Raw genomic sequence first — 25,886 nt, 5'->3', positions numbered from 1 at the left:
ACAGAAAGACACATATCACATGACCTAACTTATATGTGGAATCTAGTGAACAAAGCAAACTGAAAAAAATACATCTAGAGACATGGAAGCATGGAATAGACTGATGAATCTCAGAGGGAAGGGGGAGGAGCTGCAGGAAGAGATTAACCAAAGAACTTATATGCAAATGTGCATAACCCATGGACACACACAGTAGCATTGTGAAGGCCTGGGGGAGGGTTGGAGGAGCTTAGTGGGGGGAAAAGGAACATCTAATACTTTCAGCAATAAAGAGAAATTTTAAAAAATCATGTTTGACATTCAAAAGGGAAATTACAGTATTTCTGAAGTAGCACTTGAGTGTAGAGATGTTTAAGACCAACTATATCATAAAGGTGAGGAGAATAATGTGGTGTAAATTTTTTTAAGGTTTTTACATTCCACTTGAAGTAGTAAAATATTGATACTAGTATACTGATATATTAAGTATGTAAATTGTAATTTCTAGAGCAAGCACTAAAAATAACATGAGATACACTCAAGAAACTATAGACAGTCCTCACTTATGATGATTTGATTTACGGATTTTTGACTTTATGATGGTATGAAAGTGGTTGGCATTCAGGAGAAACTGCGCTTCAGATTTTGAGTTTTGATCATTTCCTTAGCTAGAAATAAACATGCAATACTTTCTCATGATGCTGGGCACTGGCAGTGAAGCATAGCTCTCAGTCAGGCATGTCATTATGGAGTAAACAATGGACACTCTACAGTGCACTGTGTTGCTAGTGTTTTTTTGGATATTTTGTTGAGGACGTTTAAGGTAGGCTTGGCTGTGCTATGATGATCAGTATATCAGTTGTGTTAAATGCATTTTTGATTTAACAATATAACGTATGATGGATTTTTTGGCACATAACCCTATTGTCATTGTAAGTCAGGGAATATCTGTATGATAAACTAAAATATGGTAGGCTCTGGCGGGGTTGCTCAGTTGGTTGGAGTGTCACTCCATAAAACCAAAAAGGTTTCAGGTTCAGTTCCCAATGAGGGCACATACCCAGGTTACGGGTTTCATCCTCAGTCGGGGCACCTCTAAAATCAATGAAAAAAAACCACATATAATTGAGTGAGGATTAAAAAAAAATGGTAGTGGGCCACAAGAAGGCAGAAATAGAGAAATAGGCATGTAAACAGAACAGAAAACAGTAAAATGACAGGCTTAATCCTTACATAAATAATTATATTAAATGTAAATGCTCTGAATAAACCTATTAAAAGATTTTCAGAATGGGCAAAAAACCATGATCCAACTGTATGCTTTTACAAGAAAATTACTTCAGATGTAATGATATATTACATCTTGCTAAAGATTGTTTATCAGATAATCTATGGGAAATCTCATATTTCATAGTGAAATTACAGAAACTTTCCCATTAGAGTTAGGAACTAGATTATAAATTCTCTAGCACTGCTTCTGTTCAATTATAAAATAAGAAAAGAAAAAGAAAAAGTGATTTCTCTTGCTATCGGAAAGTAGAGTTTTCCTATGAAAACTTTTGTAAGCCAAAATGACGAAAAGTGCAGTATGTGACATTTTTTTTTGTAAAGCGAAAGTCCTCTTTGGATATTTTTTCTGCTAATGAAAATAGGTGTACTCAGGTAGTTCTTTTGCAAAAGGAAAGAAGGCACAATATGAACTTTTGGAGAGTGGGGGATACCTGTAATAGAATTGAAAAGAAAGATGCAATTGTTTTTGTGTTTTGTTTTTAATTGTTAGAAAAATCAAGAGACTCTACAAATTCAAAACTTATAATAGTTCAATTGCTGAGTATATAATCAACATAAAGACTACTCATTTTTCTAGTAAGTAGTTTTAAAATGTTATAGGAATAAAGATCCCTTTTTCATTAACAGTAGCAACAGCTACAAGAAGAACCATGACTAAGAAGATGACTATTAAAGTTTGTAAGATTTTAAGAAAAATTTCAGATCAGAATTGAAGGACGTAAAAGAAGACCCAAATAAATGGTGCAGTTTTACATTATGATCTTGCATTGGTAGGCTTAATTTTATAAGTGTCCACATTAGTCTATAAAATTTGCTGCATTTCTATTTACTATCCTCCTCCCCATCTTGTTGCAACTCATTCTAAATTTTATTTGCAAACAAATGTCTATGAAGAAGCAAAATCTTCCTGAGTAGGGAGAATGTGTGGGTGAGGGGAGGCGGGCATGCACATGAGGACCTGGGTTTTTGTTGTAGTGATTAGTATGGGCACATGTATAGAGGAATAGACCAGAATGGAATAGGAAGCTCAGATGTGGCATTACAAGTCCATGGATTAAGCATGGACTATGCAGTAAATGTTGCTAAGATTATTGGTTATTCACATGAAAGAAAAGAACTAAATGTAGACCTTGACCTTACTTCATACTTCCAGGTAGATTACAGATCTATCTACACTAATGAAAGATGCAAATTAACCACCACTCCGCCACTCCGCTACACCCACCAGCCAATCAGGAGCGAGTGTGCAAATTAACCGAACTAAGATGGCAGTGGCCACGGAGTTGGAGCGAGCAGGAGGCTTGGGTTGCCCCCGGTGATGGAGGAAGCCAAGCTTCCTGCCTGGCCTGGCCTTGCCCTGGGCTCCACTCAAGGCTACAAAGTTTCAATTATAGAAGATAAATAAATCCCAGATATCTGCTTCCAGCCCGCCCTGGCCTCTGCTCAAGGAGGCGCTGAAAAAAAAAAAGGAGAGGCTGAGAGCTTAGGTCGCCGGGGGGCATGGCCAGCCTGAAAACAGCCATCAGCCCCTCACCCAGGCTGGCCAGGCACCCCAGCAGGACCCCCTGAAGGGGCTTTGGCCATTCTGCAAACAGCCATCAGCCCCTCACCCTGAAGGGGCTGTGGGCAGCCTGAAAACGGCCTTTAGCCCCTCACCCAGGCTGGCCACACCCCCCTGGGGTGAGGGTCCCCGCTGGGGTGCTTGACCAGCCTGCAAACAGCCATCAGCCCCTCACCCAGGCTGGCCAGGCACCCCAGCAGGGATCTCCACCCTGATCTGGAACACCCTTCATGGCAAACCAGCTGGCCCCCACCCGTGCACAAGGCCTCTATCTATACTAATAAAAGGGTAAAATGCTAATTAGACCGGCATGACTGGCCATCTTCCGATGTCCGACTTCCTTCCAGACAAAGCCAATGGTGGTGGGGGCCGAGGCAGAAGCAGTTAGGGGAGATCAGGCCTCAGGGAGGGTAATTAGGGGCAATCAGGCAGGCAGGCAGAGAGGTTAGGGGTGATCAGGCAGGCAGGCAGAGGGGTTAGGGGCAATCAGGCAGGCAGAGGCAGTTAGGGGCAATCAGGCAGGCAGGCAGGTGAGTGGTTAGGAGCCAGTGGTCTCAGATTGCAAGAGGATTGTCTGACTTCCGGTTTAGTCAGACATACCCAAAGGGGTCCCTGATTTGAGAGGGTGCAGGCTGGGCCGAGGGAACCCCACCCCCCCCCCACACACACACACACGAATTTCCTGCACCGGGCCACTAGTCTTACATAATAAAAGGGTAATGTGCAAATTGGCCCTAACAGCAGAATGACTGGGAATGACTGGTCACTATGACACACACTGACCACCAGGGGGCAGACGCTCAATGCAGGAGCTGCCCCCTGGTGGTCAGTGCACTCCCACAGGGGGAGCTCTGCTCAGCCACAAGCCAGGCTGACAGCTGCCGGCACAGCGGTTGTGGCGGGAGCCTCTTCTGCCTCCTCAGCAGCGCTAAGGATGTCTGACTGCAGCTTAGGCCTGCTCCCCACTGGCAAGTGGACATCCCCCGAGGGCTCCCGGGCTGCCAGAGGGATGTCTGACTGCCAGCTTAGGCCCCATCCCCTGTGGAGCGGGCCTAAGCCAGCAGGTGGACATCCCCCGAGGGGTCCCAGACTGCGAGAGGGCACAGACTGGGCTGAGGGACCCCCCCCAAGTGCACAAATTTTTGTGTACCGGGCCTCTAGCATATATATATATAATATAAAAATATGCTAATTGTCCATTACTGCGCCACATCACGACCAGATCAGCAGGCTGTGTCCCTGCCCTTTGCTCAGGCAGCTGCAAGGCTTGGAGTAGGATAGGATACGATAGGGGGGGATAAGAAAGGAGAGAGAGAGGAAGGCAGGCCTGCATGCAGACAGGCTGAGAAGAGAAACAGAAATATGGAAAGGGAATAAGAAAAAGACGCAGAATGGAAAAGGGAAGGAAATGCGGGCCTGCACGTGGGAAGGGGTGGCGACTGCAGGGGGACAGAGCAGGTGCGCCTGGCGAGGGGCGGGGCACAGGTGGTGTGGAGCAGGGAACCCCCTCCCCCCAAATGCGGGAAGAGGGCTCTGGCAGCCTTTAGCAGGGAGGTGCTTACGGGTCCAGGACAGAGTGGAGGAAGGTCCGAGGCCTTCACCCTCACCTGGCTGGGTGTCCCAGGCAGGGAATGGGAGCAGGACAGCAGCAGGCAGGCCAGGGAAGGGGGTATGGCAAACACCGGGCCAGGTTGAGCCCTGGGCTGGGGGTTAACGCCCCCTCCCTCCCAAAGGAAGCTTTAAGAAGGGAAGGAGGGAGGGAAGAACTTTATAAAGGAGTCAGTAGAGAGCAGAGTTGAAGAAAAGAGGATGTATGAGTGAACTGTAGGAGCTATAATGAAAATCAAGTATAGTTGTGTACTGGGGACAGATTTTAAAAGTAGGAGTCAGAAAAGAAATAAGATAAATGATAGTGAATAATTAGCCAGGTATATAGATATTAAAACAGTGGAAGTAAGTAGAGAAGAATGTATGGGAAAAGTAGGATGAGAGGGAAAGAGGGAGAGAAGAAAAGTTTTAAAGGGGAGCTGGTAGAGCTTAAAAGGAGAATGGGAAGAAGGAAGAAATGGGGGAGGGAGCAAAGCAGGTCTGAGGGAGGAAGTAAAGAAAAAAATTAAGGTGGGAAGGAAGAAAAAGGGGAGGGAGTGCAAGGGTAAAGAGAAAGGAAGGAAGGAATGTGGGGAGGGAGGGAGGGCAGGAGAAAGATGGGAAGAAGGATGATGGAACAGAAGTAGGAAATAAGGAGGAAAGAAAAGTTTATAAATGATGAGTAGTAGGAAAAAGTGTTACATAAAGGAGAGAGAAAAATTGTGTGAGAGGGAGAAACCAATAAGGAAGTCAAATATAATTGTGTGTGAAGGGGATAAGATTAAAAAAAAAAGTTAACAGGGGCGACCAGGCCGGCAGGGGAGGGCAGTTAGGGGTGACCAGGCTGGCAGGGGAGGGCAGTTAGGCATATCAGGCTGGCAGGGGAGGGCAGTTAGGGGAATCGGGCCAGCAGGAGAGGGCAGTTAGGGGGATAAGGCAGGCAGGAAGAGTGGTTAGGGCAGGCAGGCAGGTTAGAGGTTAGGAGCCAGAGGTTCTGGATTGCAAGAGGGCCAATCCTCGTGGAATCGGGTCTAAACTGGCAGTTGGACATCCCCCAGGAGCTCCCAGATTGGAGAGGGTGCAGGTCAGGCTGAGGGGACCCCCGCCCCCCCCGCATGAATTTCATGTACTGGGTCCCTACTGTAACTATAATAAGCAAACTTTAAAGCCTATAGAAGGATATATCTATAAAGAATATCTTTGACTACAGAGTAGGAAGAATTTCTTAAAGAAGATTATATAAAGTAAAACTATGAAAGGCAAAATTGACAGATGTGACTACATCAAAATTAAACAAGTGTCTTCTAATGCAAAAAATACAATACACAAAGGAGAAAAGATGAGCTACAGACTACGAAAAGATGTATTTAACTCACATAATTTACAAAGATTTAGAATCCCAAGAATAGAGAACATCCTATTTCTTTTTGTATATGCCAGTAAGAGAAAGATAACCTAGCTGCAAATAGGCAAAATACATGACTAAGCAATGCACAGAAGAGGAAATAACATGAAATGATACATGAAAAGATACTCAGTTTTACAAGTGACCAGGAAAATGTGAATTAAAACAATGAAATAACATTTACCCTTCAGATAGATTTTTTTAAATGTGTGCATATATACATACTAGAGGCCCAGTGCACAAAATTCGTGCACGGGTAGGGTCCCTAGCGGCTGCTGGCCGTTGATTGGGGCCTCCCTTCCCTGGCTGCCAGCTGCCGGCTGGGCTTTACTTCGTCCTGTGGTGGTCAGCGCATGTCATAGCGAGTGATTGAACTCCTGGTTGGTCGAACTCCCGAGGGGACACTTTGCATATTAGGCTTTTATACATATAGCTAAGTATGTATCAAATTACAAACTTCATGGTAATAATGAAAATTGAATTGTGTGTTACTACTGGGGAGGGAGAGAGAGGAATGGAATCTGGAAGCAACATTCAGAACCTTTAATAGGTCTGTAATGTTTTGTTTAAAAAAAAAAGTAGCTGAAGCAACTGTCTTATGTTAGATATGCTAAAGCTCAATGGTAGGTTTTCATTATTGCCTATAGTTTTGTATATGTTTGAAATAATTCAAATAAAAATTCAGTTAAAATTTTAAACATAAAGGTAATTTTAAAAGGATTAGAAAATAGTTTTTTGTCATCTTATTTAATTAAGAGTGTGTGTGTAACTGTGGGGTCTTCCTATTTTTCTTTTCTCTAATTGTGACACTTCATTTTTGTCTTTTGTCTACACTAGGTTATATGTTTCATTTATGCTTTTTATTGGCTTTTATTAACATACTGTCGCCTAGTAAAACAATTAACACATTTAAAATTGTGATTATTACCCAGGTTAATATTACATTATTTTTGTTGCCACATAGAAAGGATTTTTAAACAGTTGTGGTAATTATAAAGGTCAAAAACTAGGGGAGGTAACAATTAAATTCATATATAAGTTTTCATACAACTGTTCATTTTCATTATTGCTGACAATGATTGAAGGGAAAATATAGCCTTGTTTAATAATTGGGTCTCTTTTCACTTAAAGATTTCTGGCACAGAATTAAAAAAATATATTTTTATTGACTTCAGAGAGGAAAGAAGGGAGGGAGGAGGGAGGGAGAGAGAGAGAGAGAGAGAGAGAGACAGAGAGAGAGAGATATCAGTGGTGAGAGAGAATCATTGATTGGCTGCCTCCTGCACGCCCATACTGAGCCCACAACTCGGGCATGTGCCCTGACCTGGAACTAAGCGTGACCTCCTGGTTCATAGGTCAGTGTTCAACCACTGAGCCACTCTGGCCAGGCTGGCACAGAATTTTTTGGCAGTCTTTAACCTTCTTTGTTTATTTTAGAAATGACCCCATTTGTGAATTGTGATAAATGTTAAGATTAAGCAACAGTGAATTAAAAACAAACACCCACATGTGATTGTCTGGCTTCGGCAAATTTTAATGTGAAAAATAAAGTAAGAGCTTTGGGAGACAGTTTTAGAAGGGTCTGTAGGGACTCATTTTGGAGAGAAAATAAATGGCATATAGTGCAGAAAAATGTTGGAAGAGTTTTTAGTATTAAAAACATCCCCAAAGATACTTTTATTGAAATTATAATCAGTATCAAGATTTACTGGGCTTTTAGGGGTGGGGGTAATAGATATACTAGGTATCTTTTGGTTTCAGTAGAAGAAGGTATCTCTTAAAAAAGCAGATTTTGTTATTTTATTACAATTTATTATTTACTAAATTGCCTGTATAAAACAGCATACCTCTTAAACCTCACATTTCTCAAATGTTTATGCTTGACATTTCAAAAACTTAAATGACTTAATGCCTTATTGATAATGTTTTTTTAATTTTATATACAATTTTCTTGGGCAGTTATTACCTATCTGTTGTACACAACTGATATAGGATTGATTTAGAATTAGGACCATCTCTACCTTTTGACCTGGTTATATTTTACCTCTTCAGAGAAAGAAAGAATAGTGTATTTGGCTTATAAGTGAAACAGAAGTAATAACAAATGAACAAAATTTTCTTTAAATATGAGAATACTTTTATAGTGTATGTAAGAATCTACACTAATAAAAGACAAACATGCAAATTGACCGTACCTTTGCTAAGCCACACCCACCAGCCAATCAGGGTGACTATATGCAAATTAACTCAACCAAGATGGCGCCGGCAGCCACGGAACTGGAGCAAGCAGGAGGCTTGGTTGCCCCAATGATGGAGGAAGCCAAGCTTCCCGTTTGCCGCGGCCTGGCTCTGAGCTCCACTCAAAGCAACAAAGTTTCAATTATAGAAGATAAATAAACCCCAGATACCTGCTTTCAGCTGGCCGTGGCCACGGAGCTGGAGCAAGCAGGAGACTTCTCTCCTGCACACCCTGGCTGGCTCTGAGCCCCTCTCAAGGCAACAAAGTTTCAATTATAGAAGGTAAATAAATCCCAGAATAAAAAAAGAAAAGAAAAAAAGGAGAGGCTGGGAGCTTCCGTTGCCGGGGGGCTTGGCCAGCCTGAAAGCAGGCCTCAGCCCCTCACCCAGACTGGCCAGGCACCCCAGTGGGAACCCCCACCCTGAAAGGGGTGTGACCAGCCTGCAAACAGCCATCAGCCCCTCAACCAGGCTGGCCAAACCTCCATAGGGTGAGGGTCCCCACTGGGGTGGGGGGCTTGACTAGCCTGCAAACAGCCATCAGCTCCTCACCCAGAATGGCCAGGAACCCCAGTGGGGACCCCCACCCTGAAAGGGGTGTGACCAGCCTGCAAACAGCCATCAGCCCCTCACCCAGGCTGGCCAAACCTCCATGGGGTGAGGGTCCCCACTGAGGGGGGCTTGACCAGCCTGCAAACAGCCATCAGCCCCTCACCCAGGCTGGCCAGGCACCCCAGTGGTGACCCCCACCCTGAAGGGGGTGTGACCAGCTGCAAACAGCCATCAGCCTCTCACCCAGGCTGGCCAAGCACCCCAGTGGGGAGCCCCACCCTGAAGGGGGTGTGACCAGCCTGCAAACACCCATCAGCCCCTCACCCAGGCTGGCCAAGCACCCCAGCGGGACCCCCACCCTGATCCGGGACACCCTTCAGGGCAAACCAGCCGGCCCCCACCTGTGCACCAGGCCTCTATTCTATATAATAAAAGGGTAATATGCAAACTGACCCTTACAGCAGAACGACTGGGAATGACTGGTCACTATGACACACACTGACCATCAGGGGGCACACGTGGTTAATGCGCTCCCACAGGGGGAACTCTGCTCAGCCACAAGCCAGTCTGACGGCTGCCAATACAGTGGTGGTGGTGGGAGCCTCTCTAGCCTCCTCAGCAGTGCTAAGGATGTCCGACCGCAGCTTAGGCCTGCTCCCCGCTGGCAAGTGGACATCCCCCAAAGGCTGCCAGGCTGCCAGAGGGATGTCTGACTGCCAGCTTGGGCCCGATCCCCCAGGGAGCGGGGCTAAGCCAGCAGATGGACATCCTCTGAGGGGTCCCAGACTGCAAGAGGGCATAGGCCCGGCTGAAGGACCCCCCCCCCCCCGAGTGCACAAATTTTTGTGCACCGGGCCTCTAGTTGTTTATAACCTACACCAAAAATTGAATTCATGTATATTTTAGAAGTAGCAGAAACCCTAAAAAGTTAATTTGTCCAATGACCACATTTGAGAAATTACTAGAGGCCCAGTGCACAAAATTGTGCACGGGTGGGGTCCCTTGGACTGGCCAGCAATTGGTGCCACAGGAGGTTGGTCAGCAGGGGGAGAGGCCGCCGGAGGTTGTCTATGGGAGTGCACTGACCACCAGGGGGCAGCTCCTGCATTCAGCGTCTGCCCCCTGGTGTCAGTGCATGTCATAGCGACTGCTTGACCGGTTGTTCGGTCGCTTAGGCTTTTATATGTATAGTCGATGGTAACTAATATTTATTGAGAACCTACTATCAGGTCAGTATTTGCTACCTTTTATACTTAGTTTAATCCTCATGTCAACTCTGTGAACTAGATATTCCTGTTATATCTGTTTCACAGTTGATGAAACTTAGTCTTAGGAAGATTTAATATTTTGCCAAAGATAACATTTGCTTGGTCCCTCTAATACCAACATGCTGGTCAGATGAGAAAACCAAGGACAGAAAAGTCATGTTAGTGTCATATGATGAACTGTGTCTTACTTCATGTGTCATTGGGGGCTGGCATATTTAGATTTTAGTTTTGTTTCTATTATTTATGAAGTATATTTTTTTCTTTAGTATAATGTTTCATCTCAGCAACAAAGAGAAATAATTAAAAGTAGGAGCCTGGACAGGCGGCTACAAGAACCAATAGTATTGACAAAGTGGAGACATAGCACCATTGTGCTGGACACCAATGACAAGGTAAGACTTTTTGAAAAAAAATCTGTTGATAATTTTGGCAAATTCTTTATTATTTTATTTTTTCCTTAGCTGAATCTCGTACCTTAGTGACTCTTTGTCCTGTAGTAGATTTTGGTTTTGAAGTGTTTTTACACAATGGACCTTCTTATCTGTAGTTTAATGATGTATGCATATACCTTGATACATTTGAGCCTAGTAGTTGACAGGGTGTTGTTTTATTTTGATAACCCTGTTTTCAAGTTATATATTTGTTAATTGTTTGTCTTTAATCTCTAGAAAGTTTTATAGTACAGACAATTTTTCTCATATCAGGAATGATTGGAATCTTACACCCTATGTTTCCCTAAATGCTCTTTGCATAAAGTGCTTCTTTTATCAATCTGAGAAGTAATGTTCTCGATTTCAAATAGGAGATGAATTTTGATGCAAACTTCAGAATGGAAAAGCCATAAAGTTTTAAACTTCCTTGTGTTACATCTTTTCATTGTGGCTTCATTTTGGGGATGGAGTAGGAAATCAGTACAAATTTGCAGAACATTAGGTATACTAATGTTAAAATGTGAGGGTGGTGCTAACACTCTAATATTAAGGAAACTATATTAGAAAGATATTTGTTGTTGGAAACTTTTTAAATATTTTACTATCAGGCTTCTTTTTTGACATAATTAACAGGTTTCCTGCATTTTTAGGTGTACTATTGAAAACAGAATGAACTCTCCTAAGGCGTAGTTCTCTATATTTGGATAATTTCAGTCCTAAAGTCCTTTATAAATTATCTCAGTCAGTCAAAACAAGTATTTTTTTAGTAGTACAAGTGGCTGTAAAGTTGTCTTTGTTGAATTAAAAGATGGACTTTTGTAGAGCTGTAGAAACATTTTACTCATAAGATGGAATAAAAGAATAACAATGAAAGTAGTAGATAAGTTTCTAATTTCTGCTTTGTAAGGTTGAATGTAGATGGCATATTAGAGGATTGAAATTCTGGAGTTTGTGCCATTGAAGAATGCTTGAAGATACATTACATTGAGATTAATCTGAGTAGATAAGATTCCTAGAGATTTTTATAGAAAAAGTCATTTACTCCAAGAACCAAATTACAATGAGGGTATATAGAAAGCTCCTTCAGACCATGTATAACACTCTAATGTAAAAGCCATTGCTGAACCAACTCCACTGCCTCTTAATAAGGAACAAAAAGAATAATTATTTTGGTGATGTTGACTTAAAAGTTTGTACTACTTTTTAATTTTTCTTTTTTTTTTAGAATATGTTTGTATGTAGTTTATTTTTTTTAATTAAATCTTTATTGTTCAGATTATTACAGTTGTTCCTCTTTTTTCCCTCCATAGCTCCCCTCCACCCAGTTCCCACCCCACCTTCTGCCCTTACCCCTGCCACTGTCCTCATCCACAGGTGTATGTTTTTGTCCAGTCTCTTCCAACACCCCCCACACCCCTCCCCCCCTGAGAATTTTCAGTCCACTCCCTTTCTATGTCCCTGATTCTATTATATTCACCAGTTTATTCTGTTCATCAAATTATTTATCTTCATAAAGGATACCTTTCAGCATTTCATACAATACTGGTTTGGTGGTGATGAATTCCTTTAGCTTTTTCTTATCTGTGAAGCTCTTTATCTGACCTTCAATTCTGAATGACAGCTTTGCTGGGTAAAGTAATCTTGGTTGTAGGTTCTTGCTATTCATCACTTTGAATATTTCTTGCCACTCCCTCTGGCCTGCATAGTTTCTGTTGAGAAATCAACTGACAGTCGTATGGGTACTCCCTTGTAGGTAACTAACTGTTTTTCTCTTGCTGCTTTTAAGATTCTCTCTTTGTCTTTTGCTCTTGGCATTTTAATTATGATGTGTCTTGGTGTGGTCCTCTTTGGATTCCTTTTGTTTGGGGTTCTCTGCACTTCCTGGACTTGTAAGTCTATTTCTTTCACCAGGTGGGGGAATTTTTCTGTCATTATTTCTTCAAATAGGTTTTCAGTATCTTGCTCTCTCTCTTCTTCTGGCACCCACATAATTCAGATGTTGGTACGCTTGAAGTTGTCCCAGAGGCTCCTTACACTATCTTCATATTTTTGGATTCTTTTTTCTTTTTGTTTTTCCGGTTGGGCGTGTTTTGCTTCTTCGTATTTCAAATCTTTGACTTGATTCTTGTGATCCTCTAGTTTGCTATTGGAACTCTGTATAATATCCTTTATTTCAGTTGGTGTATGCTTAATTTCTAGTTGGTCCTTTTTCATATCCTCAAGGGTCTCACTAAGTTTATCGGCGATTTCTAGAAAATTCTTGAAAAACCTTATAAGTGTGGTTTTGAACTCTATATCCAGTAGTTTGCTTTCCTCCATTTCTATCATTTGTGACCTGTTTCTTTGTCTCCGCATTTTGGCTGCTTCCCTGTGTTGGTAGGGCCCAGTGGCTCAGCCTCCCCAATTACTTGAGGTGGACACTCTTGGTACACCCCTTTGCGGGCTTTGTGCACAGTCTTGTTGTAGTTAAGCCTTGATTGTTGTAAGTATCACTGGGAGGAATTGACCTCCAGGCCAATTGGCTGTGAGAATCAGCTGTGGTTATGGTGGGAGAACTTCTGTGCTGGAGACACCCTTCTGGGGCAAGACTTTCTTCAGTGGGGCTTTGGTGCTCACTGAGTCTGCCCCCTGAGTGTGTCCCTTATGGATCTGAGGAGTTGTAATCTGGATGGTCCCCTCTGACCACTAGGTACACTGTCTCTTGGATTTCTATGGAGGTGCTAATTTAGCCTCTGTCTGCTACCCAGCAGGAGCTACGGAGAGATCTGCAGATTCCTTTTCTTTGTTTGGAGTTTGGAGTTGCCTAGATGAGGTCCAGCTTTGAACCAGTGCAAGCTGCTGTGGGGCCTTGGGCCTTCTTTTGGATGTTCTGGGTCTCTCTGACCCAGCTTCAGTTTGTTAGGTAATTTTAGATTGGAAAGGGCCAGGCCATTCATATGCGAAAGCCTCTGAGCACAGCTTGGGTGGGGCAGAGTCTCAGGGAATCAACAGGGCGGAGCAAACAGCTGTGGCTGATCCTCAGCCCTGCGCTAAGAGGACCCGGGTCTCACTGTTCTGCGGTAATTGCTGCAGGCGCCTCTGAGAGAAAGCCGCTCTCGAGATCTGCCTGATGCCAGACAGTCCAGTTTCTTCCCGTATGAGTCTGGGTCCCCAGAGACTCGCCCGGAACTGGCGTTCAGAGCGGGAGCGTGTGTCTCCCTCCCGATTGAAAAAGAAGTCTGTGTCCTCAGTTTCCAGCCATTTCCGTGTGTGCCTCTGTACCTCTGCACTTTACTTCTGCACCTCCTCTGAGTCTCAGTGTGCTTTTCTCTTTCCTTCTAGTTTTAGAATTTCCACTCAGCCAGCCTTCCTGTGGATCTGGATGATGTTCATTTTGTCTGTTAGTTGTATTTGAAGTGGTTGTGCGAGGCAGCAATTTCCGGTGTTTACCTATGCCGCCATCTTGGTTTTTCCTCCTTTTTAATTTTTCTTGAAATTTATTTTCAGTCAATTAGAATAACTTTTATGAAGTTCTTAATTACATTTTCTTTTTCAAATTGTGTCAGAGTTGTGAGGACATGATTTTCTTGAGACCAGAGATTTACTTATTTTTGGTAGAAATGTCTCTCCCCCTCCCTACCTTATCCTGTATAATAAAGAGCTAATATGCAATTGGTCTTCACACCCTCACACCCTCACACCATCACACCATAACTGCTTAGACCCTCCACACTGGCGGAGAGGACTGGGGACCAGCCAGGCACAAATGAGATTGTGAGAGGAATGGGGATCAGCCAGGCATAAATGAGCTCACGAGAGAGGAATGGGGACCAGCCAGGCTGCGGCCCAGGAGAGGAACAAGCTGCCCACACTGTGGTCCCAGGTGCCAGCGCCTGTGCCTGCGGCTCGGGAGAGGGACAAGCCACCTTCCCTGTGGTCCTGGGCAGCAGCACTTGTGCCTGCAGCCCGAGAGAGGGACAAGCCGCGCACTCTGTGGTCTTGGGCGCCAGCGCCTGCACCTGCGACCTGGGAGAGGGACAAGTTGCCTGCCCCTGCGGTCCTGGGTGCCTGCAGCTGTGGACTGGGTGAAGCCGTCCGCCCACAGTCCCCTGTGGCTGCGGCCGGCACGGGCGAAGCCAGCCCCGGTTGTGGGTGCCTGCGGCTGGCCAGAGGGAGGGAAGCCCGGGTCCCGGGTGCCTGTGACCAGCCGGAGGAGGGAATCCTGGCTCCTGGGTGTGGGGCGAGGCAGAGTTGGTTAGGGGCGATCAGGCCGGTAGGGGAGCAGTTGGGGCAATCAGGCAGGCAGTCAGAAGTAGTTAGATTGAGAGAGGCAGTCGACATCCCCCAAGGGGTCCCGGATTGGAGAGGGTGCCGGCCGAGCTGAGGGAACCTCCCTCGATGCATGAATTTCGTGCACCAGGCCTATAGTCTATAATAATAAAAGCATAACATGCTAATTAGACCAGACAGCTGAACAACCTTCTGGACGTCATTCAGGACGTCCTTCTGGATAAAGTCGCAGCGGCGGGGGCCGAGGCAGAGGTGGTTAGGAGTGATCAGGCAGAAGGCGAGCAGTTAGGGGCGAGTGGGCAGGCAGGCAGAGTGGTTAGGGCCGATCAGGCAGGCAGGCGAGTGGTTAGGGGCCACCAGGCAGGCAGGCGAGTGTTTAGGGGCTATCAGGCAGGCAGGCAAATGGTTAGAGGCGACCAGGCAGGCAGGCGAGCAGTTAGGGGCAATCAAGCAGGCAGGCAGAATGGTTAGGGGCGATCATGCAGGCAGGCGAGTGGTTAGGAGCCAGCAGTCCCAGATTGCGAGAGGGATGTCTGACTACCAGTGTAGGCCTGATCCAGCAGGGCCTAAAGCGGCAGTCGGACATGCCCCGAGGGGTCCCAGATTGGGCCTTAAGCTACAGTCGGACATGCCCCGAGGGGTCCTGGATTGTGAGAGGGTGCAGTCCCGGCTGAGGGACCTTTTCTCCCCCTTGCACAAATTTCGTGCACTGGGCATCTAGTCCTTTATAAATAGAATCACAGATAATTGCTTCACCATGTAAACTTTTCTTTTTATTATCATCCTATATAATATGCAAATTAGCCCTCATGTCCACACAAGATGGCTGCCTACGACCAGGCCAGCAGGGGGGTTAGTGAGGGACAACCAAACGACTGAACAGTAGGCTGCACGGGCTGACCAGGTCGGCAGGGGGGGCAGTTAAGTGCGACCAGGCTGGCAGGGGGTGGGGGGACAGTTAGGGGTGACCAGGCAGGCAGGCAGGTGAGTGATTAGGAGCCAGCGGTCCAGGATTGTGAGAGGGATGTCCAGGCCGAAACTGGCAGTCGGACATCCCCCGAGGGGTCCCAGATTGGAGAGGGTGCAGGCTGGGCTGAGGGAACCCCCCCCTCCTGTGCACTAATTTCATGCACTGGGCCTCTAGTCTACACTAATAAAAGAGAAAGATGTAAATTGACCATCCCTTCATGATGCCCACCAGCCAATCAGGAGTGAGTATGCAAATTAACCCAACAAAGAGAGTGGGCTATGGGCAGCACGCACGCACCGAGCGGCTGGGGTTAGGGTGGGACACTTGTGTCATCGCCATGGAGACGACGCAGGCCTTCCACACCGCCCCCAGTTGCTTTGGGCCTCTGGGCAGTGTGGGAAGGCAGAAAGGCGGGTCTGGGCCAGAGCGAAGGTGGAAAGGTGGCTCCTGCCTGAGCGAAAGCGGTGCTGGCAGCCAGGAGAAGGAAGGCCTATTCTTGCATGAATCTTCATGTATCAGGCTTCTAGTCATATAATAATACCTTTTAATGATTTGAGGCTGTGAAAGATGGACTATACCAGAACAGTGTAGCTGACTAATGTAAAGGGGTTAACTGTAAATAGAAACATACTACTATGTAGCAAATGTTAGGATGTTGCAGACAACTCTGGAGAAGGGAGGTGTGTGTATGTTGTGTGTTTTATGTAGTGCATCTGTTTGTTTCTGTCTGCTTATAGCTTTTACTAAAACCTGCTATTTGGAGAAATTTAAGATATATTTATACATGCATATACACTTATAGTATACATAAGTAAATGTATACATGTACAATTGTTTCTTTAGAATAACAGTTAAAATAGTTACACATAATTACTCCATTTGATGTGGTTTTTATTTCTGTAGGACTGATATGCTATGAAAAATGAACTATAATTACTGTTCATTTTACTCAGTTGCTTATTTTCTAGTGTGTGAGTTACTAATCCTTTCCTCAGACTGTTTCAATATTAGATACTTTTTTAGAAGTTAAGAAATTAAAAAGTGAAAAATTTGAAGCTCTCAAAGTACTTAAAGGGGGCTAAACTGAAATTTGAGCATTAAGTGTTATTTCTCTTTGTAAAGATATGTTTAATATAATTTTAATGTGTTCTCCACTAATAGTATAGATGACTCAGGATGTTTGATTTGGAAGGTTGTCCCTCCAAGGGTTAAACTTTCAATACTGCCTAGTTTCTCTGTTTACAAATTATATAGGATATAAATCTGAAGACTTCCCTGAGTTAGCAGGTTTTGTATGTTGATTTAACAGTTTGTTTTGTGATTTAGTACAAATTTCCAGTTCCTTATCCAGTTTCATAAGCATAGAAGAGTAGACTGATGCAGATGTGAAGATGAATGTTCAAAGAGATTATTTGGTTTTATAGGAAAATTAATAATAGGCATTGGCAGTGATTTTTTAAAATTCTCTTTTCCTGTAATTATTCAAAGCATCTAGGGCAGTGGTTCTCAACCTTCCTAATGCCACGACCCTTTAATACAGTTCCTCATGTTGTGGTGACCCCCAACCATAAAATTATTTTCGTTGCTACTTCATAACTGTAATTTTGCTACTGTTATGAATCGTAATGTAAATATCTGATATGCAGGATGTATTTTCATTGTTACAAATTGAACATAATTAAAGCATAGTGATTAATCACAAAAACAGTATGTAATTATATATGTGTTTTCCAATGGTCTTAGGCGACCCCTGTGAAAGGGTCATTCGACCCCCAAAGGGGTCGCGACCCACAGGTTGAGAACCGCTGATCTAGGGGAATGGAAAAAATTTAAATCCATTTAAATTTGGCTGCTGATACCAAAAAAATTTAAAAATGTTTTTTCAGTCTTATCCTCCATGAATAGTCTTATAAACATCTGTGGAAGAAATCATATACCATTTTTAATAATTGACAAAGCAGAATTGCTTTAGAAATGAACATTATTGGTTTGCCCTATTGTATTCTTATAGGCTTAGAAATTAAATTCTTTTTCTGGTGAGTTATTAATCTTTATATTGGAGGTGTCTGTTTAGTATTTTAAAAGTCTTATTTCTAATAATTGGAAAGTTAGCTGTAAATTACTTTAAATATTAATAACAATTTAGTTTCTAACATAACTATTTACTAAAATAAAGTTCTCATTCTCGCAGTTATCAAATAATTCCTGTGACCATTCCTTGCCTAATCCTGGGTATTCATACCTACCATACCAATAGCAAATTAGTATGGTAACTATTACATTTTTATCACAAGTGTTTAGATTTTATCTATTTTAAACATGGTTAATTTAAGCTGATGAGACATCATGATTTAAGACAACATGCATCATTTCTTTTGAGTAATTCTACATGTGGTATTTAAATTTAACTAATTGGTATAAAATATGCCATATTTCGTAAACTTTATGATATCTGTAGTTTTCAAATCAGTACCATATTATTTTCGGAGCTCAATATAGAAGGACAATAATTTTCCTAGTTTCCTCTAGTAAACTCTCATACTATGAGCAGAAGGAGAAATAAAATTATATAAGCTAGAATAACATTTTTCATTAATTTCTTATAGGAATCTCCACCTGCCTCAAAACCCTGCTTTCCTGAAAATGAATCTTCTCCCTCTTCACCAAAGCACCAAGATACAGTTAGTATGATAGGAGCTATAGTAGAATTTAGTCCAGTTATTTCAATCAATTTCAGTAAATTGATTTTCTCAAAGTATAATGTTTAAATACTTCTTGGGCTTTTATTAAATTTTATTGGTTTTTTAAAAAGATAATCACAATTAAAATAGGTTTAAATTAAAAGTCAGATTTTATTGATTTCAAAGCCTCTGTGCAAAATGTGGTATATTCATGATTAATTTATATATCGTCTTTGTAAGTGATGAATTTATTTGATTTTTAAAAATAAATATAAATATCCCTTGAGAAGCCTATCAAGGTATACTTTACCTTTTTTTCCTCAGGCCAGCAATCCAAAGGTAAGAAGCATTTCCCTTCCTAATGAGCGTAGATGCCATTATTTTTCTATGCTGTAAAATACATTGCCCATTCTTTGCTAGGTGAATATTGGAGAGTTTCCCCTAAACTGAAAAACCTCCAAGTGTCTTCTCTCTAGATACTTGACTTAAGTGGTATGAAATTTTACTTGATCTCTGTATCTGAAGTCCCTCCAGTCTTTTCTTCTCTTTCAATGGATTCTCTTTTCTTTTAGAATGAAGACTGCAGGTTTGTTTTTTGTCTTGTTTTTGTTTTTGAATCCTCACCTGAGGATATGTTTTATTGATTTTAGGGAGAGAGAGAGAGAAACATTGATTGATTACCTCTCATATGCACCCTGACTGGAGATCGAACCCGCAACCTGGCTATGTGCCCTGATTGGGTATCGAACCTGTGACCCTTCGGTGCAGGGGGCAATGCTCCAACAAACTGAGCCATACTGGCCAGGGCAAAGACTGCAATTTTTAATGAAGACTACAAGATTGTGCATGCTCTGGTTCTTGATTGCTTCTCCAAGCCTCACCTCATAGTTCTTGGTCCTAATCCTTCTTCCAGGCTTATTTTCCTCCAACTATACTGCCCTTCTGCTCATTCCTCAAAGAAGCCTGTTTTTTAGCACTGTTGTTCCTCTGACCACTGAAACATTTTTCTCCCACATCTTTGCCTAACTTCTGTTTGTTCATTAGAGCTAAGTTCAAACTTTGCTTCCTCAGAAAATTTTACCTGATCTAGATTTGATCAGGTTTCTCTGAAATACATAAAGCATTTGATTATGATACTTGATTATATGAAATAGAGTAATTTTTCATTTCTGTCTTCTAGAAACTTTTTTAAAAAAAATATATTTTTATTGATTTCAGAGAGGAAGGAAGAGAGAAGAGAGAGATAGAAACATCCATGATAAGAGAGAATCACAACCCGGGCATGTGCCCTTGACCAGAATCGAACCCGGGACTTTTTAGTTCCCAGGCTGACGCTCTATCCACTGAGCCAAACCGGCTAGGGCTGTCTTCTATAAACTTTGAACCCTTTATTTATCCCTGTCTTCCCTACTAGACAATGAAAAGCATCATTAGAGCAGAAATGGAGTCACCCTAATACCTATTGCAGTGCCAGATAGTAGCTCTTCAGTAAATGTTTGTTGAATGAGTAAATAAAAGTTTTAAAGCTTTTTTAAAACATAAACTTGTATTGTTATTCCTTATTTATGAAAGTATGTTAGACTGTTATTTATTAGATAGTTTCCCATTTGTTAGAGTCAAGGATTTCTACAGATGCTAAATTTTCCTTTTCCAACTCTTCATTCCCTAACCTAGTTAGGTCTTTCATGGTTCATATCACCTGCTGTACACATTCCCTTCTGACATTGCTCAGGTGTAGTTCCCCTGCCTCTAATGTCCTTGGTTTTTTTTAGTTAAACTTTACAGTTAAATGCTATGCTGACTTTTTAGGAGGCTTTGCCAGACTAACCTCAGCATTTTAGTGATCTCTTTTTTTTCTAAACTCCTGTCACTTATTGCATTGAATGGTGGAAAAGTTACCTCATGTACCTCTTGTCTCCCTACTAAGGTTTTAAGCTCCTAAGGGATAGATAGAGACTAAATTTCTACTTCTTATCTTTTGTATTATTTAACACAGTCCTGGGTTTATAAGTATTAAATGTAGATAACTGTAAACATGATTTTAGTGGTTTTGTAAAGAATTATTGCATGGATCTAAGATGCTGTTACTACCATACTCTATCAGTCCATCTAGAAAAAACTTATTTAACTTATTTTAAATATAGGTAAAATATAATTCCTACTATCGTTTATAAATTATATTTTGGTAAAAGGGAATTTCTAGGTAATCTTAGAAATAGGACATTGTAAATGGTCTATATAGAGTTACCAAGGACTGTTAGCAAATTACTTTTCCTCTAGAGGCCTGGTGCACTAAATTCGTGCACTCGGGGGGGTTCATCCCCTCAGCCCAGCCTGCATCGTCTCGCAGTCCGGGAGCCCTCAGGGGATGTCCAACGCTTAGGAACAAGCCTAAGCTGGCAGTAGTACATGCTTAGTGCTGCCACGGAGGCGGGAGAAGCTACCGCCACCGCTGCTGTGCTCACCAGCCGTGAGCCCGGCTTCTGGCTGAGCAGTGCTCCCCCTGTGGGAGCGCACTGACCACCATGGCGTAGCTCCTGCATTGAGCATCTGCCCCCTGGTGGTCAGTGCGCATCATAGCGACTGGTCGTTCCGCTGTTCGGTATATTTGCATATTAGCCATTTATTATATAGAATGCCTTAGCCATTTTCTGAAAAGTTTGAAAGCAACTAGACTATCCTGGACTCATGGTATCCTCTGATGGCCATCATAGGGAATTGCCTCACCAGTGTTTCTTCTGTTATTCTTTGTGTACTTTCCAGTGGAAAAAAAAACAAAAACACAATAGTGAACAGCTCTATTAATTTTGAGGCCAGTCTGTTTCCACACAGCCACTCCTTTCCCTCGGAATGGGGAATGCTGGGAAATGTTCCTCCTCCATGCTGCCAGACACTCCTTACTGAGGCTTCTGCCCTCCTTGACTTCTCCTCTCTCCCTCTCCCTTTACTCTTTTCTTCTTTTCCCCTGGTTCCACTGAATTTTGCCCATCTTTCTCACTCTTTCTTAGTTAATACAAGGATATTTACATTTCTTTTTGTGAGTTAAAATCTGGTTGGTATAAAGCCTTTAGTGGTAAGAACAAGGAGGCTACATATTTAGAGATAAAAATCCTATATAATAAAAGGCAAATAGATCGAACAGCAGAACAACTGAATAAACAGTCACTCTGATGTGCGCTGGCCACTCGGGGGCGTGCGGAACATGGCGGGAGTAGGCAGCAGGCGGCAGAGCGTGAAACATGGTGGGTGTCAGCTGTGGCGGGATGGTGGAGCAGGTAAGCAGGGGCGCCAGACCAAGGCAGGGCGCCGGTCACTGTCATTAGGACCAGCCTCTGGTGGTTACTGAAAATTCTTTACTCCTGCACGCTGCAGTCCCGCCCAGCACTCGCATCTGCTGCTGGTGCTGGCTCCACTTGCACCCGCTGCCGGCACCAGAGCTGCTGCTCGCACCCGCTGATGGTGCACGGACCCATCAGTGGGTCCGAGTGGCTGCTGCTGTCCCTGATCGCCCCTCAGCGCTTCTCCACCTTTCCCTGCTCCTGAGGGGTGATCAGTGCCGGCAGTAGCCGCTCACACCTGCTGCCGGCATTGGAACCACTGCTCACACCCACTTCCGGTGCTGGCCCCACTTGCACCCGCTGCCGGCGCTCAGTGTCAGTCCCGATCGCTCAGCACCATTAGCGGGTGTGAGCAGCAGCTGTCAGCCCTGATTGCCCCTGAGGGCTTTTCCACCTGCCCCTGCTCCTGAGGGGCACTAGGGGCAGCAGCCGCCACTCTTACCTGCTGACAGCACTGACCCTGCTCGCACCTGCAGCTGGCATCAGCCCCAAATCGCTCCGCGCTGTCAGCGCATGGGAGTGGCAGTGGCGGGAGTGGGGCTGCCGGCAGACAGAGGATTGGGGGCCGCAGTGGGAGGGGCCGGGCGGGGGTACGGAGGATGGGCTGAGACCTGCACCTGTGCCCACTGCAGCCTTGCAGCCCACAGTTCCTTTCAAGGTGCACAAATTCGTGCACTAGGCCACTAGTAATATCATCATGTTAGCTATTTTTTTTAAAAAAATATATTTAATGATTTTTTACAGAGAGGAAGGGAGAGAGATAGAGAGTTAGAAACATCGATGAAAGAGAAACATCGATCAGCTGCCTCCTGCACATCTCTCACTGGGGATGTGCCTGCAACCCAGGTACATGCCCTTGACTGGAATCGAACCCGGGACCTTTCAGTCCGCAGGCTGACGCTCTATCCACTGAGCCAAACCGGTTTCGGCATCAAGTTAGCTATTGATGTCATCTGAAACTCTCCGCAAATTGCCCATCTTCCTCTTCAAACTGTTCTTTAGTTTTTTTAAATCAAAACTGTATTAAAATGTAATTCATATACTATACAGTTCACTCATTTAAAGTGTATAATTCAGTTGTTTTTAGTATATTCAAATATGTGCAACCATCATCATAGTCAACTTTAGACTATTTTCATCATCTCAGAAAGAAACCTGTACCCATTTGCTGTCACTCCTCTACCTCTAGATCCCACCAAGCCTTAAGTATACTGTAATCTTCTTTTCTGTCTCACTATATTTGCTTATTCTGGACATTTCATATGAATATAATCATGTAATATATCTGGTCTTTTTTGACAGACCTTTTTCACTTAGCATATTTTCATTTAGTCTCTTCTAATCACGCCGGATTTAAAATTCTATTTCTTAATGTAAATTTTAAACATGCTTATTTTTATTTCATTTCAGTTTCAAAATGCATTATTCTTCTTTTTCTTAAACATTTTCCCGAAAATGCATTTTAATTATATTTAACTAAACAAATAAAACAGTGTTCTTAAAAACAAAATTTAAATTTTATTTAAATTTATTTTATGAAACTATGTTATGTCTGTCTTCCCTACTAGACAATGAAAAGCATCATTAGAGCAGAAATGGAGTCAGCCTAATACCTATTGCAGTGCCAGATAGTAGCTGTTCAGTAAAAGAACAGAAAAAAGTTTTCCTATTTAATTGTCTTTGGATGATGATATATCCAGATGCTCCCATTGTGGTGTAACGGTAATGTTTGATCTTGAGGCGCTTTGCTTTAGGTAATCCTGCTTTGAAAAAATTGTCAAGTTTAGTTTGAACTTTTGAAGTCTTTTGTTTTTTATAATTAACTCCCTAAAATTTAAAAAATGGGTGTAATAAAGCTGAATTTCATTATCTGATGAATTGTCAATGTTATTAGATTGTGGAGATGGGATCTAAGCACTGATAAGTGTATAATTGGGGTGCATTGTTATTTTTCATAGTCTCTTCAAATCATTTTTGGAAATAGCAGTGTGTACAGTTTTAAAATTTATAATATTTTCTATAATGTAACTAAAGTACAGATTAAATAGGATTTTGGTGGGCTGATTTAAAAACCTAATCTCTCAGTCACAATGTGCCTATTAGGATATGCATTTTAAAGTTCTAGATTACTGAGTAAAATTTTATCCAACTTGGAAACTTGAACTTTTTCACTTGTATTTCCAGTTATGGTATTAAAATACATTATCCATTTGGAGAAAAGGACATTTCAACACTGGCTTTAACAAAAGTATTAATGGACAAGTGTGGTAGTTTTTTTCATTGAATAATATTATTTTAAAGCCTTTTTAAAACATAATTTGAATATCTAAGTTTTTAATAACACTGGTTTAAAAATTTTTTATTAAGGTGAAATTTGTGTAACAAAATGAACCATTAATCATCTTAAACTGCACAGTTCAGTGTATATATTTCATATATTACAATGTGCAGAGCTATCTTTTCTATCTAGTTTTAGGACATTCTCATCCCTCAGAGGGAAGCTCACACTTCTTCCAGGGGTGGGGAACCTTTTTTCTGTCAGGGGCTATTTGGATATTTATACATCATTCAAGGGCCATGCAAAATTATCAACTTAAAAATTAGCCTGGTATATTTGGTCAAACATTTAACTAACTCACCTCTAATGCCTTGGCAGTGTCAGACCAAATGATTTTGTGGGCCTTGTATGGCCCGAAGGCCAGACGTTCCCCACCCCTTTCATTAAGTAGTCGGTGCACATCTTTTCATCTCCCTTTCCCTCTCCTCCTGGCAACCACTAGTGTGCCTTCTGTCTCTGGATTTATCTGTTCTGGAAGTTCCTGGGTCTTTTTCAACACTATATCATTGTGCAAGTTTACTTTTTCTGTGTTACAAGAATCTTCGTATTAAACGATTAAAATATAATTATCTGGAATGTGATTATAATATGATGGACTGCATTGATTTTGATACATAATACTTGTTAGCCCAAATTAGGAAGTACCTATTTTACTAAATGAATGCAAGATTGGAAGTTCTGGAGTCTACAAAGTGATTATGAACCTGTGGAAGTTTTCTCAAATTACTTAATGGAACTGGCATTTTATTATTTTCTTGCCTTATTAGGATAGGTTTTTTTAGGTTAAAATTTAATCATATTTTGCTAACCCTTATTAAAACATTTTTACTTATTTTATGGAGTTTTCTTTGAGTAGCAACTATATTTAGACTAAGATATATTCACGTGTGAAAATGGGCATTTTTTTTTTACCAGACTTAAGATATTTTTATGAAGTTATTTTATTAAGCAACACAAAAACATTGATTAATTTTTAATCCTAATAAGTAGAGAAAATATACCAGGTAGTTGATGAAATAAAGATCTGTCTAATTTTTTTCTCCCAAATCTCTCACCTGTATAGCCAAACCTGTATTATTTATCTGTCCACTTGGCACTTCTATGTCAGATTCAGAAACGTCAGTGTTTGAAAGTTACATTTCTCTTACATTTCTTTTTTGTGATAGCACTGCTAATTTGTTGATTTATTACTTCAACAAATATGTATTGAACTACTTGTAAGGCACTGGTCTTATATTAATGAACATAACAGATATGATCCCAGCATATAACCTATTGGAGTATTCAGTACTCCAATGGATATATCATTATACTTTGCATTAAGTGCAATGAAAGAGACAAAACTGGGGGCAGTAGTAAATAATGGGAGGGATGAGGGAGCTCCTACTTAAGAGTGGTCAGGGAAAGCTTCTCTAAAAAAGTGTCATTGAAGCTGAGATGCCACACCCTCACATTGTCTTCTGAATCTCTCTCAAATTTGGGCCCTCTTCACTCTCTGACTGTCACTGCCCTAGCTCAGGCTTTCAATATTTCTTATGGAAATTATTAGGTTACTTTTGTAGTTGGATCCCAGTCTGCCACCCTTAGTTCATTCTTTTCACTGGCTATTACTTGCTACTTCACCTCATCCAATACTCTGAGAACATTTAAAGGCCCTCACATGTTATGTTCTCTCTAGCTTCTGTGCCTTTGTACTATCTATTTCTTTGTTTTGTTTTCATCTCGTTTCCATCTAGCTAACTCTTACTCCTTAGCTCAAGTGTCAGTCTCCAGGAAGCCTTCTTTCTCTCCCAGGTTGATTTAGTTACAGCTTTCTCACAGCACTTACCACATTGGATGGTAATTGTTTTTGTATTTTTGATATGGCCATCTTGTGGCTGTGGGTGCCACCATCTTTGAGGGCGTGGCAGTCAATTAGTATATTCCCTCCTTATTGGCTGTGAGCGCCGCCATCTTTGCGATGGCGAGAGGGTCAATTG

At 42.3% G+C, this 25,886-nt stretch overlaps 1 protein-coding gene across 6 annotated transcripts in view; it reads left to right on the top strand.

Annotated features, from left to right (window-relative positions):
* The window catches only part of ARHGAP12 (Rho GTPase activating protein 12), a 193,798-nt gene that overhangs the window by 128,709 nt on the left and 39,203 nt on the right, over positions 1-25,886 (top strand). For 5 of the 6 annotated variants that reach the window (XM_070429019.1, XM_070429010.1, XM_070429001.1 and 2 more), the window contains 2 exons: positions 10,147-10,272; positions 18,157-18,231. In XM_070429019.1, the coding sequence (XP_070285120.1) occupies positions 10,147-10,272; positions 18,157-18,231 (201 nt within the window). The remainder of the gene's footprint in view (positions 1-10,146; positions 10,273-18,156; positions 18,232-25,886) is intronic. The other variant, XM_070428980.1, reaches the window with a different exon arrangement.

The sequence above is a fragment of the Myotis yumanensis genome, unplaced genomic scaffold, assembly GCF_028538775.1.
Source record: "Myotis yumanensis isolate MYYU_CA2020_CCGP unplaced genomic scaffold, mMyoYum1.0.hap1 SCAF_1, whole genome shotgun sequence".
NCBI lineage: Eukaryota > Metazoa > Chordata > Mammalia > Chiroptera > Vespertilionidae > Myotis > Myotis yumanensis.
The sequence above is the reverse complement of the archived record's forward strand: the minus strand, read 5'-3'. Positions and strand labels throughout refer to the sequence as shown.